This window comes from Tinamus guttatus, unplaced genomic scaffold (genome assembly GCF_059628265.1).
Source record: "Tinamus guttatus ecotype Peru unplaced genomic scaffold, ASM5962826v1 Tinamus_guttatus_pri_ptg000043l, whole genome shotgun sequence".
Lineage (NCBI taxonomy): Eukaryota > Metazoa > Chordata > Aves > Tinamiformes > Tinamidae > Tinamus > Tinamus guttatus.
In genome coordinates this window covers 1622922-1642050 of record NW_028288577.1, presented here as the reverse complement: position 1 = coordinate 1642050, position 19129 = coordinate 1622922, and the positions used below count along the sequence as shown (strand labels likewise).

Genomic DNA, 19129 nt, shown 5'->3' with positions numbered 1-19129 from the left:
CGGGCGCTGCAGGGAGCTGCCGCCGCCGCGTGAGGTGAGCGGCGCTGCCGGTCCTGGCGGGCGCGGGGGACGCGGCGCCCTGCGGGCTTCTCCGTCTTCTCCCTTTTCTCCGCTTCCCGTGGAGAAGAGAGGCGCCCAGGTGCCTTTTGCAGGCTGGGGCGGAATGTTCTCCCCGGCTGCAGCCTTTTAGGGTTCTGCTTTTCCCCAGGCAAAAATCTTTTACCCGCAACTCAGAAAATGTGTGAGAGAAGCGTTCTGCGTGTGAGGGGAGAGCGCTCAGCGGGGTGCGGCCTCGCTGGTGGCAGGGAGAGGGTGGCCGCACACTCACTTCGGCGATCTCTTGTGGCCAGGGTTTCTTTTTCCCCTCGAGGAAGCCGATGATGAAGCTGAATCGCGCCCTGTACTGGTGGCTTTTTGGCGCATGTGTTTACTCGTTCAGAGTCAGATAAGGACACAGGTTAGTGAATTAATTTATTGCAGGGAGACTGCCAACTTAAATTCACTTTTAGATGTTTGTAGATGGTGAAGATGTAGATGAGAAGTTAATGTCACTAAAAAACTGAAGTATTTTTAAAAGGCATATATCCCTCTTCAGTACTTTTAATCAACTAATTTCACTTTTTCAGAATGAAGGGGGAAATAGGACTGTTTTCTTTGAACAAGATACAGAAGTCTATTTCCCAGGGAGACGTGTAAGGAAGTAAAACAACCAGAACAATAAAGTGAATGACAGCTCACTTCCACCCAAGTAATTACTGAATTAGTACTATTAGAAAGGAGGCATCTTATTTTTAAAAGCAGTGTCTGGTCTTAATTTTCTCACTATTACTAAATAAAAGGGTGTATGTAGAATCTACAGGAAGCTACAGCTGTTGGCTGTTTCACTGCAGCTTGCAGTGTCATGGAGCTCAAGTTAGTGGTCTGCAGAAATGAAAAACTGATTATTTGTAGTTATTAAATATCCTAAAATACTACCCCCTCACCCCGGATTTTGGGTTTCACTCTGAAATATTCACTCCATGAGTTAAAATCTAGAACGATGTCTGTGATTCATTCATAATTATTTCTAAATTGCTTAATTGCTAATGTTACCTATCAGGTGCTGATAACTTGCTCTTGTTTGTGACAGGACCAGGTTGGAACTGATGCCATGTAGTATAAATTCCTGTACTCCAGTTTTCTTAATATTTTACCAGGTTAGCATTTCCTGCTTATGTCTGTCTGGTGCTGTATGTTTCAGGTTTTCCTGTATCTGTTAATATTAACTGGTTATTACTCATATTTCCATTGCAGTTATTAATCTGAATAAACAGGGTGAAAGTGGCCATGCCTTCTGATGTGTCAGAATATACTATTGGGGGAGTGAAGATTATATTCCCTTGCAAAGCTTACCCATCACAACTAGCTATGATGAATGCTGTAAGTAGAATTTATATCGATGTTCGCTGAAGTAATAGTTTATGTTTTGCAATTCTTATCAACTTTTAGAAAAAGGAGAACAAGGAATCTGAATTGTATATCTCCATCTGTAGCTGTGCTGTACAGTGGTGTCTCAACCATGACTAGAAATCCATGGCATGTGGATTATAAAACAGTAATAATATTTTGGACTGTTGAAATCCATTTTAGACTTGTAGACTGAACCAAATTATATGCTGCAGAATATTTATACCTATTTAACTAGCTGTCCAAGGAAGAACTGTTCTACTGAAATACGTATTTTAATTAGAATGTAATATTTATGTAATTTCCTGGAGGAGGAGGAGTTTTATATGATGTTTATTTCTTATTTTTATATTTAAGTTGAGAAGTTTTTTTTCTTTCTTTACAAGACAAATATTATGGTTCTGGGGCATATTTTAAATGTTTTGGTTCTATAAGACTGCAGAAAAAGTCATCCCTATCTAATGCGGGTATTATATTGTAATATTTCACAGATCCCTGAAAGTGAATTTTTATTTGTTTGCTTGAATGGCAAGTAGTGCTCTGGTCTATTTTGAGAAGTTACCTTTGGTGTAGTTAACCATTCCTCTTGCTTTCTTTGTTAATTATGTTGTTGTTCTCATTCTGCTTTTTAAAGATTGTTAAGGGGCTAAATAACAGGCAACACTGTTTGTTGGAGAGCCCCACAGGAAGTGGCAAAAGTTTGGCATTACTTTGTTCTGCACTGTCGTGGCAGCAATCTTTGTATGGTAAGTTATTCCAGTGTCTGTTTGCTCAGTTGTTCCCTGTAAAGCAGTACAAGATTTACAAACAATAACTTGATTTGAAAGTAAGCTTTTGTGTCTATGCCTTTTCTTTTCTTTGCTGACTCTGAGTTGGGCCTCTCATGGCTGTGTACCTGACACTTCAGATTCTTCTCTTTCCTTAAGAAGGCCTCTTCTTTATGTACAAGAAACAAGACCAAAGATCCAAAAAACTTGGTAATTTGCATAGCTTGCCATATTTATTCTACTGTGGTAACAACATTGTGAGCTGCAATTCAGTGTGGCTAATAGTGACGACCTTTAAAGTCTTTGATGTGTGTGCATTTTTTTTTTAAGTTTCTAATACCTTTTCTCTTATTTAAGGCAGGTTTCGGTAAACTTAAAGCAATCTGCTAAACCTCTGTTTTGAATGTAACTGAAATGTAACATTTGTATGTAACTGAGAGAGTAAGTTTGCTTGCGTGTATCTCTGTTTTAAACGTGTATAATTTACAGACCTGGTGATTAGAAACTCGAGCCTAAACAAAATCTGTCATTTTGTTTTGAAAGTCCTGTTCTAATGTATGTATCTGTGTACATATATATTTTTTAAGAGAAGACAAATGACTGTGTCCCTTATCTTCTTTAGAAAAGTTGTTGGTTAAATCATCCAGTGACAAGGAAGACAGAAAGCCAGAGACTTCGTTGCCATGTCGCTGTACGTGTCATTCCCAATCTCAGAGCAAAGAGGCTGCAGCAAATGTGAATCATGGTGCTTCTTGTTCTTTTAATGGTTATGAAGCAGGAAGTTCCATAAAAACTGAAACCCCATTAACAAACACAGGTAACTTTTAGTAAATCCCTCATTTTGTGAGGTGGCTATTTTGTCCAGCCATTGTGTTAGCAGAGGGCTTTAACTAGCTATTGGACCACAATCTCTACACTTCCACTGTCTAACCTTTCTCTGGATTGTTTTTTCCCCCATTCTTGTTGGATACTGTGCATATCCATGGATATATATACCTCAGTATCCATATTTGTCTTAAATCTAATTTATGGAGAGAAAGATAAACGTAAGAAACAAATTTAAATCATACTGCTTCAGAGATAGACAGCCAAAATCTGTTCCAGAAGTAAAATAAGACTCTCTTGCCATTACGATAGTAGTACATGATTTTGCTCTGCTTGGAAATATGATAAATGGGTCAGGAAATATCCACTACTATTTCATTCATCATGTGTTTTAACTGTATGCATAATGATATATATCTTTAGAAATGTTTCCTTTATTTAATGCATTCTTGGTAATGGACATGATCTTGCTATTTTTACAGAACATAATGAAACTGAAACCCTAGCTTCAAAATTGTCTGCTAAAAAAAGAGCATCCGTGTGTGACAGTGAAAATGATGATTTTCAAGTAGACAGGAAAAGGATTCGCTCTCTAGAAACTGAGCAGCAGGTGAGCAAAATGTATTGGCAGTGAGATAATTCAGGCATAGCTGAACCAAGCTGTTAAAAATCAATCAACATTTCAGAGGAAGGCATAGAGATTATTTGGGTCATGTCACTGTCATAATTTAAATTGACTTTTTTGTTCATTTTTATTGTTACTATGGGGCCTCCATTGTTGCATTAGGTGATTTTTCATGTGGTTGTCTCTGGCCCACTGTGTGAAATACTCCTGCAATACATACAAATGGTTTTACCTGTGTTGACACTGCTATGATGTGGCTTAGTGTTTGTGTCTTGAATGTGCAGTGTTTTTATTGTTAGGGATGTTTCCTGTTTCTATTTATATCATCATCATAATTTCTACCTTTTTTGTAATAGAGTGAAATAATAGAAGAAAAACTCAGCAGTAAATATTTATTATTGAATAGCTATTTGCTTAGTTGGAGCCAAATAATGTTCCTGCCTTTGGTCAGCCTCTAAAATACATTGTATTGCAGTGGAAACAATAACATTATTAGAATGGGGGCCTGGTTCACTTTGAAATTTAGCTTGTAGGAGTATCAAAGTAAAATTTCCATAACGCTTATTCTAGAAGTATGTCTTACTTAGCAATGTAGGAACCTGTTTAGGAACCTGCAGTAGGGTAGCTTGCTATCAGTTTGGTAATTTAGTACTCTGTTTTTTTGTGTAGATATAACTAGATGATTTTATGTAATCCATTCTCCAAAGCCAACTTATTTTTTTGAGTTAGGGTTAAAAATTACCTTTTTTTGTTACTGAATTTTTACTGAACACAAGCCAAAACCGCTGACTGTTAATTATGTGTAAACACATAATTCTGTTCACTGTATTTGAGCACTTTTTTTTTTTTTTCTCCCAACAGGTTAGAAAATGTCATTGTTTTGCAAAAGGAGTGCAGTTAGTTGATGCTTTAGAAGTTTATCATCAGAGAAAGAATGGGGAGCTGGTTGTTCATGCTGAAAAAGGTGGGAAAAGCCCTGTTTTTTCTCCTAAAACAGTAAGTATTATAGTAATATAGCTCTTATGAATGCTAGTTCAAGAGAGATCAACTTTTAAATGATTTTGGTGCAGTGAAAATGCTCACGAAAGCTTGACTTAATTTATTTTCAGAATGCAGTGTGCATCCCACTCCATTAATTAATGTAAGGGTTCCCAAACTGCATGTATGTAACTCGCTTTGCTTTGATGTGTTGTCACTATCAATAGTGAGAATGTCAATGGCAGTGTCTAGCAAAGAAAAAAAGTGTATTTTCTGAGGTAGCGCTCACTGCCAGCTAGGTGAGAAATTGCTGGGAAGTATTTCGTTGTGTAACAGTCTTCCACACTGAAATGGTCTTTCCTTTTCCTATTAGGGTGGCGTGTTAGGGTGGGTGCATCATCTGTGCATCCTTTTTGGAGGTAATACACTGTAGGTAACTCAGCTGTTAAGTCTAGGGTTTTATAGGCATGCTTGGAAATGTGCTTGCTTTCAGCAAGCAGTTGAGTTCTCTTTTCTCCTCTTCCAGCAGCTCTTGGCTCTTTGTGTGTCTTACCTTTTATTTTAATCATTGTTTGTTTTGTCTTAAAGTGCAGCTTTCTAGTATACTTTGCTAGTGTAGTGTAAACACTAGTATAAACACTTGAAGAAGCCAGGCACTTTGGTATTATTTCAAGATACTGATAGCTAAATCTTTTCTTGACCAAAGTGAATCTGTGTTCTAGGTTATACTTTTTATTGGTTTTGTGGTAGCTGTGTAGGTTTTCAAGCAGGTTTTTAAACACTTCCTGCAAATGAAATTCAATTGATACTGTGAAATACAAAGGCCACCAGAGTGTGCTGTTGATTTTCAGACCTTTCTTCCTTCATTGACTGTCAGATTTGCTTTGTCTGTAGGTATCTGGAAAAAAAAAAAACTTGTTTTACAAGTTCTAGAAATTTCAGGTAGTGAAAAAAACTGAAAACTTTGAATATATATTGACCATTTGTTAATTAAAAAAATGAGTAAGAGTCCGGGCTTCTAAGTTTTTTGAAGTAGACTGGTATGTTATAATGTGCTTTCCATGGGTCTGATATTGCAGATAGACACACAATATACTACAAAGGACTATTTATTACTGAACATCCTTGTTTAAAGACTACTTTAAAATGTAAGAATATCTCTTCAGGCCAGAAAGGAATTTACTCAGTTATCTAGGGCGTGAGTAACAGTTTAGACTGGATGGTCACTGAAGTTCTGGATTTATTATCTATGGAGTAAGTCTGGAAGTATTATCATGACATTTTGGTCCAGGCTTCTTTCTACACTTTCCATTTTTGGAACATATCCAAGAGCTGCACTGAGAGTTTTCTGGGCTGCCAGGTGATGTTTTAAGTCTCTGATGGTGATGAAAAATATACTTCTGTGTTAGAGCTATTTTGCCTCCAAAAATAGAGGGGAAGGAGAGAAAAAAAAAAAAAAAAAAGAAAGAAAAAAAACTCAGCCGTAACAGAATACTTAGTTTCAAATCCAACTGCTACAGAAAAAGAGGCTTAGACTGAAATCATGTTATGTATCATTTTTTTAAAAGCTTTGTTGGTTGTAATATGGATTAATGTCATTTTCAAACATTTTTTAAGCTTTTCTGAAAAAAATAGGAAAAAGTGATCTAAGAAATAAATGCTTTTTAAAAATTTTATGAAAACTATTTCAGAAAGTATCTTTAGAATTTCTGCTGCTTTAACTGGTTAGGTTTAAAACATAAAGACTGTTAAACCATAGGCTGTTGGTTCTAAAACTGCATTTCTAGTATAGAAATAAAGTCAACAGAGGTAATTCCATTGCTATTATAATTGTTGATGTATTTAGGATGATGCAATAATGCAATAAACACATGGTTTATTCCAGTCTACACTTATTCCTTCTTAAACTCATTTTACCTATTGCTTTAGAAGGTATCTCTCCATAAAGAAGGCCTGCACTTCCCCAGCTGCTAGCTGTCTGCCCTGAGGAGTGCTGATATTGCCAATACTACAGTGAAAAAAGTTAGTCTAGAGAGCCAGGGTAGTCGGAACATGTTTGGAAATGTACGACAAAGTCCCTTTCTTTTAATGTGAGCCATTCTTACTAATGGTAACTAGGTGTACACATCGATTGAAAATTGAATCTGAATGTTTGCTGCACTGCAAAGAAATTTGCAGTTGTTTCCAAGTGCAGTAAAACCGAGGAAAATTAAAGTAATCCATAGAATTTGGATTTTGCAAGAGGGTTTCCTCCATTTTTACTTTTTGTAATTGGATAAAAACTGTTGTGTTTTATTGAAGTCAACTTTGTATTCAAGGCAAAGTGAATTTCTTGTCAAGTATTTCTTTTTATGGTCCAGCAGAGAGAGAATGGATTGTTGTTGCAAGAGCCTGAGAAGTGCTGCCCAGGATTGTTGCATCAAAAGAACATCTGTAGGTACAGGAGGTGTAGGAGCCTTCTGCTCAAAGCAGTGGCTTGTTTTTAGCTTCTTTCGGTCTAGCACCTGGCAATCCATTTCTGTCCTTCAGCTGCTGATTCTTGCAAAGAAGAAGGGCAGTTCTAGTGTGAGTTTAGATGAGAAATTATACCCTTATGGTACTTTCTTGATTACTTCTGTCAAAGCATGTTGTATGAGAAACTGGGGCAGCTGCGTTAAGGAATCCCCGTTTATACTAGGTAAAAAAAAGTAAACAGTAAATGGAGAGTAGTGTAACAAACACTTGGGGTATCAAAAAACAACTGTGAAAAGAATCTGTCTTAATGTGCTAGCCCATTGCAGTTTAACATATTGCTTACAACCTTCACAATAGAGTTTGAGTGACTTCTGTTACACATTCCAGGAGACTGGCAGTCTGTTACAATCAGGGTCTGGACTCCAGAATAGGCTAATTTACCACGATGGGATGAAGAAAGTTGTGGATTTGTATTACATGCTCTCACCTGACACCGTATCTGATCCTTTACCCGCTGATTGACATTTTGAATGAGCTCTTTGAAGCAAGTTCCAGCTTAATTAAAACGTTTGCTTGGTTAGCAGTGATCTGTGAAAGCCTGTGATAAATATTGAACTGGGTTCACCTGCTGGTTACTGTGAGAGGATAAACAGCTGCTTTGTGTACTTTAATCAAGAGGCTTCAGCAGCAGCAGAATAGTGTGCTTTTTGATAGCGTATAAAGGCATAGTTGAAAAGCTCTGGTAATGTCACTACTGATATCTTGCTAGCTTGTGCTTGTGTGATATTTCACACAAGAGGTATTCACTGCTGTATCACTTAGATGGCTTTGTAACCAGGAAATGTAGATGAAGATACGGAGCACTCCTCTTATCTCCTTGTGCTTCAAAGATCATAGCCTCAGTGTTTGTTGAGCTTTATTTTACACGTAGGACAGGTTGGTGGACTTGATTATTCTTTTATTAATCTGACTTCTCTGTTTTTTTGCCATATAAATATTGATGTGATAGGCTGTTTTATCTACCCACGAACAGAAGGAAAAACAAGCTAGATTAGAACAAGGTCTATATAGTCCGTATCTCATGTCTAACTGTATCTGTTACTGGATATTTCTGATGAAGTACAGCAGAAAGTAGAGAAAGTGTTTTTTTTTTTTTTTTTTTTTTTTTTTTTTCCTCCTTCTTAAATCAAAGTCATTCCCAGATTCAAACAGCTCAAAATATGTTTAGCTGTGAAGCTAAAGGCTTTTATATCAACTGCAGAGTTTTATCCACAACTATTGTAATTCTGGAAATCGTTACTCATATATGTCAAGTCCTTTTATTCTTGTCACGTTCTAGGCAAGACTGCACCATACGTAGTAAATGCACTTGCAACTCAGCTATTTTTAGAACAGTGCAAATGGGTGCTATAAGTAGGACTGTAGGATTACATTCTGTGCCATCTTTAAATTGTGTACATGCCTCTTTCTTCTCCCAGTCTCAATTGTTTTAGTAGTTTTTTGTTATCTATTTGCATAACCCTACATGTGTACATTACAAGAACTTTAAATAAAATGAATAATACGTAATCAGGGAAAGCCAGTGAAATCATAAAATATTTAAACAGTTCTTTTATATGAGAGTTTATGGTTTTTTCTTGATAGCCGTTCAGAAAGGAGTGATGACCTTTGTCACAAAGAGTTTGCAGCTGAAATAAAATATTCATTAAAACCCCCAGCAACTTGAACTCCAATAACTACACTTTGATAGTATCATAAATAAAGCAACGTCCGAAACATCACAGCCCTAAATCGATGCTGCGGCCGACGTGGTGGCCTGTAGGAGTGAGGAGGGGAAGCGCTCGCAGGATGTCAGGCTGCGACTGTTACTGAGACACTTCTCAGTTGTCTTAGTATTAATCATTTATAATAATTAAAAAATAAAAGTCTATAGGGCTTCACATGAATGTTGGCAAGTTGTTTTTGTTTTATTATAAGTTAGAAAGTATCTCTGTATTTTAACTCTTAAAGATTTATACCTTTTGAGGCAACACTGCCGTGTCAACTACCATATTAATAATTATCACTTTGTCCATTTATTAAATATTCTACATCTTTGCTTTTTCAATAATAATGGGAGGTTAACAGTACTACGCTAGTTTTTGCTATGGGAGGTCAACAGTAATTTCTTTCATAGAAATATAGAGTTAAAATAGTTTTTAATAAACTTTAGGAATGATGAAACCATTTTTAAAGAATAACAAAGAATTCAAATGCAAAAATGCAAATAACATGAAGTTAACTATGAAATTATGCTGTAACCGTCTTCTTAATGTTTCTCTTCATTATAAAGGACATTCTGTATTATATTTACTTATATATTTACACTGGGCTAATAGCATCCATGGTTTTAAGAAATAACTACTGCAGGGCAGTTTTATGCTTTTACTGGATACTATAAAATCAGTCTGAGTTTACAACTTTCTCTTTGAAGACATTTTAAAAGGGTAATATTTTAAAGATGGCATAGTGGATTAAGTGCTTTTTAAAGCCATTATTATATCAATTTCATATATTTAAAGAAAAATATATGAGGTCACCTGTAAAATACTGTAACCTTACACACAAAAACACTCATTTAAATATTTTAAGGAAAGAAAGAAACATTATTTTTCTAAGCCCATCATAAAAGAACGTTGACATGTAAATATTTTAACAGAATTTTCCTATTGTCTTGATTGTACAGGATCAGTTAGAGCAACTTTTTCACAGTAGTCGCCTGTTCGGCCTTAATATTTTTCTGTTATTTTTATTTGGAAAATTAGATATGAGGCTTCTTATTAGCAGCGAAGTATGAGTGATATTTTTAGCATCATTGAATTATGCATGTTTGTTTTTCCTTTGAAAACGTGACCAATCTGTCTTGAATCAAAATGAAGAGATAAATGCCTTTTTTAAAGTATATGTAGTAAGTAAGCGGATTCGGCTTCTACTATATTAGTTGTTAGTATGCAAATGTGCCCATTATTTCAAAGAGCAGAATAGAATGTAGATGATAGGAATATCAAGGTAGGGTTTGCATTCCATTTTTCTGTGTGAGTGCGAGCCGAGTTGAATATTGCCACATATGTAACATATACCATATGTCAGCTGTTTCCTGCTTCACTGTCGACAAGAGCCCCATTCATAACTCTTCTTTTTATCCTTTCAGTGAATAAGTAATTATTCGATATAGAAGGCAGGATATTTGGAACTGGCTATTTAATGTGGCAGCACACCGTAATGAAATCTGCTGTTACTGGCAACCCGAGAAGGGAATGTAACAATTCCAGCATGGGTGTAACTTTATCTGCTTTGAGGGCCTGTTTATTTGGCACATCAGTGAACCTTTTATCCCAGTGAGTGACAGCTCCAGCAGGGTTACATTTACTCGCATTCTATCATGTATTGTAATATTTAATGGCGGACAAGGCTGAGTGGGACTGTAGGTAATACGAACTCGATTTTCTCCAGAGTGGAGGCTAAAAGACAGCTTGATCCCCAGTATTGTGGTGTAACACGCGTCCCGACTTAGCATTTGTTTATAATGGTTACTCTTGCTCATTACAATTAAGTGGAGAGGGGGCAATATTGGAGTGGGCAAGGACACATTGTTACTTATCAAACTGAAAACCAGCTACAAGCTATTTTGCACTAGAAAACATAATTTTCCTTTTGTAGGAGATGTGTATGTACAAGGTTACTTCAGAATTATTTGGTTTTCATTTGTCTGCTATTTTCGCACAATCTATTATAATCTTATCTAAGTCCTTCCAGTGTGTCATAATTATATCATTATAATTATGTTCTTGTATCATGAATGAAATGAAAAATGGTGTTTCTCAGGAATTAAAAGAAACTTCTGGTTATACTTGTGTTTAAATATTTGCATGTGAAAAGTTTTTTTACATTATTCTCGTGTGTCAGTCCTCAGCTAAGGCAGTAATCTTTCCTATGATTGGGTTATGATAAAGTTGTATCCAGTGATTGCTGAAAGTATCTTCAGCTTTTTAGACATGAGGACGTGTTGTAAATACTTTAACATGTGAAAACAAACCATTTGCAACTTGATAGGCTAACCTGATGATTTCCCAGGCTATCTTGAACTATCCCAGAAAGCATTTTCCAAGCAGACTATAAACAAATTTGCCCTGTTCATTTTTTCGTGATCTTTTTTAGTTTTGTTTGTTTTTTTGTTGCAGTCTTCTGACCCATGCAGTCAGTGTTCCTGTTCTTCTGGAAAAGAAACTGAAAAAGATGCTAGTAAGGCAAAGAAGAAAGAAAACGGGGATCAGACATCCATCCCCAAAATATTTTTTGGCACACGAACACACAAGCAAATATCCCAGATTACCAGAGAGTTGAAGAGAACAGCGTATTCCGGTGTCCCTATGACAATTCTTTCTAGCCGGGATTATACCTGTATTCATCCAGTTGTATCTAGTAGTGCTAGTAATAGGAATGAAATGTGTGTGGAGCTGCTGGAAGGAAAACAGGTGAGTAGTTTTGTTTCAGAAAATTCATTTAAGCGTATTTGAATGAAAGATAATTGTGTGAACTGTTGGAATGAGTGATATTTAGAATACGTTAACGTATGAGGGTGAATATATTAATGTATTTATTGACAAAGGATAAAAATATATTGTATTTTGTGTATTTTTGTGGGTACTTGGATGTATTTTTTCATGATTTTGAATTCTTCACCCATTTGATGATTGCTAGATTATTCTTCTTAGCAAGACTGAATTGTCCTTGATTTTATGGATGAAAGAGAAGAAAATGTTCTTTATTGATTTATAGTTTTTGGAACATGGGTTTGCTTGTTTTCTTTGTGACATGATTTGTTTTTATCATTGTCCCACATAAATAGCTGTTGTTAGGAACATTTTCATGAGTCAAAGTTTAAATACACATAAAAACTTTGAGATTTTAAATTTGGTTTTTATTATTGTTTCTAACTGTCTGTCCTTTTTTGTTTGTAGGGCAAGTCTTGTCTTTATTATCATGGTGTTCATAAACTCAGTGAGTATCATACGCTACAGTTGGCACATCAGAAATGTCAAGCGTGGGACATTGAAGATCTTGTGAGCCTGGGCAAGAAGCTTCGTGCCTGTCCCTATTTTGCAGCCAGGGAGCTCATGCTGGGGGCAGATATTGTATTTTGTCCTTACAATTATCTCCTAGACCCACAGATACGAGAGAGTGTAAGTGTATTTGTAAGTCAAGTATTGCAGTAACTGAAGTTACAATAAAGACATAATATGGGACATAATGGTTGGTGCAACGGTTAACAAAAACATTTGTATCCAAAATATTAGCTACAGAGAACAGTGTTTAGAGATTTTTTTTCTTCTTTCTTTTTAAAAGAGTGTTTTTGTATAGCAAGTAAAACTTTCATTAGTCTTATATTTTAGCTGATTAGTCATGTGGGTTTTCCTCTCAACAGAACGGAATCTTTGCAAAAGTTACAAATGCATGAGTTACAGACAGTGCAGTAGGTTCAGACCATATCCAGCTAGACTGAGATAGGGCTTATTTTTCTTTTCCTGGTTGTCTTCTAGTTACAGAAATTTGATCAAAAAGCTGAAAACAGCTTTCTCTGCCTTGCCCCACGATGCAGAATATGTGCTTTGTGACAGGAACCTGCTGATTGCCATTTCAGTCTGTTTTACTAGACAATTATTTTGTGTTGTAGATGGATATTAACCTAAAAGGCCAAGTAGTCATTTTAGATGAAGCCCATAATATTGAGGACTCTGCTCGGGAGTCAGTGAGCTACAGTGTGACAGAAAATCAGCTAAGATCTGCTCGAGAGGAGCTGGATCTCATGGTGAATAACAACATCAGGCAGAAGGATCATGAGCCCCTACGGGCTGTGTGCTGCTCCCTGGCAAAGTAAGGCAACTCTTTTTAATTTTATTTTATGAATTAGTATTTTAAAAATAACATTATCTTCTTTTTACTGATGCAATATATGGGTTACGGATTGCATCAAATAAAACACAGTAAAGGTGAGGCAGTATCTTGATTTTTTTTTTTCTTTTTCTGAAGGTAATTATCCCACCTTGATTGTCTCAAATGTAAAATTTTAGTAAAAGATCAGAAAGGCATGGCTTAAAGATTTGATTGCCTCAAGCTTTTTAACCTTATCAGAAAAACTAAAGGTTGATTATCTTGGCAAATCTGCCAATAGTACGAAAGCAGTTGTTGGAAAGCAGAAGGCTGGGTGTAGATGGACGGTAATTGGTAGTAGGTTATTGCATAAAGTGACGTGGCTTTGCCAAAAGCGTGGGTAATTAGAAAAATCTTATTTCAGATATAAATATCCCAGGCCCTGATTCCAGAAAGCACTTAAGCATGGGCCTTGTGCCAATGAGGCACTAAAATGACCTTTCTGAGGAATCTAAACGTATACCACAGAGATAGGCTGGCAAGCCTCATGGTGACCATGCAGGTTTACCTGTACTAGTCAGTTTGTTCAGTAGAGTGAGATTTCTTAACTATAAAATGACTTATTTTTAATATTTATACACAATTTTTAATTGTTCCATTGAATAATTTGGATATCCTGTCCTGGAGTGACAGGATAGGAAATCTGGAACCACAGCAGCCCCTAAGCGTCGTTGCTTTTGTTGATAATGAGTAAGTGGTTTTACAGAGGTAGAAATGACAGGTGTCTTCCTGATGCCTCCTGCTGGGTGATGAAAAAGGCAGCTCTGGCATTTCCAGAGAAGGAGCAAGCTTGTCTGCTCTGTCAAAGTGGGAGTACCATAATACTGAGTAAATGATGAAGGACACATTTAGTTAGAGAAAATATTAGCTCTGCAACGGATGAGGTCATCTGCATGCTTAGGTCATGTTCATAGAAAAACCAGTCGCAGTCTGCATTGTCAGGAGGATTATAATGCTGCTTGATTTTGAAATAACTTCAAAATTCAAAAGATTGCAAGTTTGACAGCTGCAAACATTTGCAGATAAGTTGAAGTATGCACTTTTTGTTGGTATATGTACCAAAACTTTGTGTAAATACTAAAAAAGTCATTTTATAGTTAAGAAATCTTCAGTGTTTGTGTCTTACCAAGTAAGCCTGAAATTGGTAAGATAACAAATCAATTGGAGTATCAGTTAGGGCATCATCTAGAATGCTAATGAGTTGCTCGAAGAGTACAACTTTAAAAATGGAAATAATACTACAGAAATGTTTCTTAAATGTGCCTGACATACTTTGTCATAGGAACAGGTTATATTTTCATCCTTTTTCCTGATGAAAAGGCGTTGCCTGGTGTTAAAATATAGCATATGGGGGCATGTTTTCCTTTTGTTTCCATGAGCTGTATCACAAGTAGTTTCATAGGAGTCAGTTCAAAGATGTAAAAACTGCTTAATGCAAAACAGCATCTCTCCACATGTTTATCTGCAGATGTTTATCATCATCAAAGTATGGTGGGGTTTTTGAAGATTAGTTGGCTTGATACCTATCTCTAAAATCTCACTAAAATTAATGCTGGAATTATTTCTGATTTCCCTCCTTTAGCTGGTTACGGGAGAGCTCAGGTCAGCTAGTAGAAAGAGGGTATGAAACTTCTTGTAAAGTTTGGAGCGGAAGAGAAATGCTCACCTTTTTCCACAACATGGGAATAACGAATATTACCTTTCCCGTTCTACAGGTAATGCTGTAGGCCATGTAAATGAATGATAGAGTGCATAACACTGATAATCTTACTAAGTATCTTGAAATATACATAAGATAAAGTTAGCACATCATTTAAATTAAGACAATTTTACAAAGTTGTCTGAAAATTATACCTGATGAAAACCAGGAGTTAGGCATTTAAAGTACTGGAACTGGTGGAGAATCAGTGCTTTAACGTATCTAATTAATCGTGTAAAATTATTTAAATTGAACAACTTAGTCACTGATCATCTTGTCTGTACTATCTACTTGCATATTTATTGACTGTTGAAACATATTACACTATTCTCAAGCTTTTCTTTATGTGGAAAACAAGCATGTTAAAAGTATGGTTGCTTTGCTTTCCAATTTTATCTTCAGTCTGATTTCATAACTATGTTAGGTGAACTTTTAAAACAACATGATTATCTTGCTTGTTGTTTCAAAGCAACATATTGATTATTTGTATTAGCTTTTGTTTTGGGAAGGTATTTAAAATGTTGTTAATGTGGAATTTTTCCCTTACAGAAACATTTTGCTGCTGTCCTGGAAAAGGAAGAAAAAGTAATGATGTTTGGTAAAGAAGAAGTTATTGAGATACCAGTTGTGAGCCCTGCTACTCAAATTATGCTAAAAGGCTTATTCATGATTCTTTTATATCTTTTTAAAGATAATAGCAGGTCAGTAAAAAGACATAGCCAGAACTTTGTGCTATTTTTTTCCCTTCATAAAAAAAAACCTAAAATTTCAAGCAAGCACATTTCATAGGTCTCTGATAATAATTTTTTCCTTTTATAAATGCAAATGTGTTTTATAGAATGCTTGAATAGCTTTAGTATGTATGCTGAAGAACAAGCAGGTGCTGCTGGGAGCCAGGTAGCTGTGCTGAACACAGACTGAATTCTGCTGCTTTGCCAAATTGCCTCTTTCATTTGTATAACACCTCTTTTATGGTTCCTGGCTTCTGCTGAGCAAAACCAAACACTTGAGAAGCTTTGGAAAATCTATTTATGTGGGAAAAATTTATTGAGAACTAATTTAAATACAACCTTTTTTTTTTTTTTTTGCATTCTTAAGTGAATTCAAGTATTGAACAAATTTATTTGAAGGTTATGTGTTAATTTTCTTAATGCATTGCCAAGTTAAACATGCACAGATTTTTTTTTTTTTATCTCTCTAGCAATTACAATTTCACCACTGATGTCTTGACTATTAATGCCGGCAGTTACTAAAACTTTCTAATTTAAACCTTGTTTTTACTTATAAATTATAATAAAGCTTCACTATTTTTTTCTAAAAGGGAAACCAACAACTGTTGAAAGTAGTTTTATGCTTCTAGCAAACATTGCTTTACACACTATATGATCCATACCTACCTTTTTAAGATGTATGTTGCGTAAATTACGTTCTGTGCTCAAATTGGAATGACATTGTGGCAGCACTGCCTTTGCTTTTTATGAGTTTAATGCTGGCTTAAAATTATAAATATATTAGAATTTGCTTGATTGTTTTTATTAATATTTACATATGTCTGTATAGGTATGCAGATGACTACAGAGTTGCTTTGCAGCAAACTTATGCTTGGATCAGCGAAAACCAATCTGATGTTTCAGACACAAATGGCTTCTTTGCAAGGACCAAACATAAAAGGAATTCACGGCAGAAAGCTTTAGTCCACATGCTTAACTTTTGGTGCTTGAATCCAGCTGTGGTAAGCTGAGTGTGAAGCAAAAGGTCTTGTATGTATGTAACTCGACTGGTCACAAATACATTTGATCTCTTAAAATGGTTGTATAGATTGTCTAAACTCCTTTTCTTTCTCTAACCTAGGCTTTTTCAGACTTAAGTGATGTTAGAACAATTGTTCTGACATCTGGTACGCTCTCTCCAATGGATTCGTTTTCTTCAGAACTCGGTGTCAAGTTTTCTATTCAGCTTGAGGCAAATCATGTCATTCGGAACTCGCAGGTAAAAATCTGCAGGGTTGTTTCTTTTCCCGAGGTGTATAAAACAGACTTTTATTGGATTTAATGATGTTTTAAAGTGAATTTTCAAGTGAAAAGGGGAGAAATATTTAGACATTTATTCCAAAGAAAATGTTGAAGCTATGCTATTTTAGTTAGATCCATTTATTGGCAATTACTGCACTCTTTTTCTCTTCTGTTTCTTAGTATTAGAACTATTTTATTTAGAAATAGCAGACTATTTTACTTCACATGTAAAGTGTTGTTATTTATCCTAATGTATTTTAATACTGTTTGTGTCAACAGTTTAGGTATTAATGTTTTTAATTCTAAATACACCAGGTTTGGGTTGGCACCATCGGAGCAGGCCCTAATGGTCGGAAGCTCTGTGCTACATTCCAGCATACAGAGACCTTTGAATTCCAGGATGAAGTGGGAGCACTTCTGCTTTCGGTGTGTCATACAATAGGCCAAGGAATTTTGTGTTTTTTGCCATCTTATAAGGTAAGAGAAATCTTAATTCACATTCTTCCTTTAAATAAAAAAATAAACTAAATGGAAGTGTGCTGTGTAACCTTTTATTTTATGTATCATCATATATAAATATAAAATAAATTATAATTTCTTGGATCCAGTAATTGGCAGGCATGCAAGCTTGTTTTCATGAAAAGTATCTTCATGTATCAGTATATTCCTGGTACTTCAAAACTATCATCTTTTGCTTTCTTTCACATTAGTTCTTGTTGTTTATGCTTAGCTCTAAGGAACAGGAGGATAAATGTGCATTATAAATCTGTAATTCAAGTCTGTCTTATAGCACTAATTAAAAGTTTATTTAATTAGCAAAACAAAACAAAAACTTAAAATAAAAAATATTTTTTTTTTCTTTGACCAAAATCTTCATGTTACTTTTGCTATTTAAATGAAGACACTGCAATTCATGGTTTTCTTCACTGGCTGTCTGTAAGGGCAGAATTGTTTTATCATGCAGTTGCTGCCACTAGCCATTAGGTGACCACATTAGACTGTGTAATGTACCATCTTTGAGGGGAAAGATAAGCAGATTACTAGATATGAGTGTATTTTAAAAAATTCAACCAAGTGAAATAAACGAAAAGTATTTTTTCATTCAATTAATTAATTTTATGAGTGAAATTGAGTGAGGACACATTTCAGTGTTCACTGTCATCACTATTCTCTGTTGAAGCATGTAATGTTGAGCAGTATGTGAGAGCTGAACTTATATACGCATACAGAGAGAGGCAAATGCTTGGGAAAGTTTTTATGCGAATACTAATCTGAATGGAAAGCATAGAAAGAGTTTGCAACTGACATTTAATAAAAAAAGACTGATTACTGGGCAGCTTGGTACCCTTCCCCCTCTCACTGCCCTTCTGCTTCACTGAAAGGTCATCTGGCTAAATACATCGAGTGGTTTTTCCTTTGTGGGAACACTTCCATGAACCCGGTGAAAGTATTGATAAATATAAATTGCAGACAATTGAAGGCTGATATTTTAAAATCATATTGCCAATATTTTTCCATGACTGCCCTTTTTCATTCCAATTCTCCTATTCTGCATTGGGTTGCCTTTAAGCCGAAGAGATTAATATGTTGAAAATATAGAATAATGTTATAAGCATAAGCATATTAGTACAGAATACAGGATATTTTTTCTTTTCTCATCATACAGAATACTGCTAACTGGGCCATTTGCATTTCAAAACTGCTTTTCAGAGATTTTTGTAGGGAAATTGCAGTTCCTCATAAAAAAGTCTAGCTTTTAAAAAGAATTGTTTAATCCTATCCAGTTCATTATTCACTCAATTCAGGGAGTAAATTGAATGTTAACTTCCTTCTTTGTATATGAGGAGAGTACTAGAGATGGTAATTGCATCTGAATGCACTTTTATTCACTTCAGTGTGCTTTAAATTTCATGCACTTTCATTCACTTTAATGAAATATAGCTCTTGCCTTTTTGCAAGCTTTTGCCTTTTTGGTGAATTAAGAGTTTTTGGTTTCAGCGTAAGGGAAAGGAAGGAGGGTGTAACAGTAGCCTGTGGAAACAGAGGTGGAGAACTTGCCTACTCGACACAGTTTGTAGCAATGAACAGAGGCAGGAGACAGCCGATATTCTCCTACTGCTTGTGCTGTTGGTTGGGTCGTTCCTTCATGTCAGAAATAAATGTGTGGAGTTTGCTCTGGAAGTGGAGCAAATTAAACTGTTAGAACTTCCCAGGATGGAATTTAAGGGCCTTTTATAAGCAATATTTATTACTCTTGATTTTTGTCTTTAGATTTTAGATTACTTTGTACCTGTGGAAAAGACATCTCTGACAACTCCAGTCTTGGTCCTAGTTTGCCTAAGCTTATGGTATC

The 19129-nt window shown here is 35.6% G+C and overlaps 1 protein-coding gene across 1 annotated transcript in view; it reads left to right on the top strand.

Annotated features, from left to right (window-relative positions):
- The first annotated feature begins 1323 nt into the window (after positions 1 to 1323).
- The window catches only part of BRIP1 (BRCA1 interacting DNA helicase 1), a 98517-nt gene continuing 80711 nt past the window's right edge, over positions 1324 to 19129 (top strand). The window contains exons 1-13 of the mRNA XM_088535880.1: positions 1324 to 1419; positions 2081 to 2192; positions 2836 to 3030; positions 3521 to 3648; positions 4525 to 4659; positions 11316 to 11609; positions 12096 to 12317; positions 12809 to 13008; positions 14648 to 14780; positions 15314 to 15465; positions 16325 to 16496; positions 16616 to 16753; positions 17092 to 17253. Coding sequence (XP_088392006.1) covers positions 1327 to 1419; positions 2081 to 2192; positions 2836 to 3030; positions 3521 to 3648; positions 4525 to 4659; positions 11316 to 11609; positions 12096 to 12317; positions 12809 to 13008; positions 14648 to 14780; positions 15314 to 15465; positions 16325 to 16496; positions 16616 to 16753; positions 17092 to 17253 — 2136 coding nt within the window. The 5' untranslated portion in view covers positions 1324 to 1326. The remainder of the gene's footprint in view (positions 1420 to 2080; positions 2193 to 2835; positions 3031 to 3520; positions 3649 to 4524; positions 4660 to 11315; positions 11610 to 12095; positions 12318 to 12808; positions 13009 to 14647; positions 14781 to 15313; positions 15466 to 16324; positions 16497 to 16615; positions 16754 to 17091; positions 17254 to 19129) is intronic.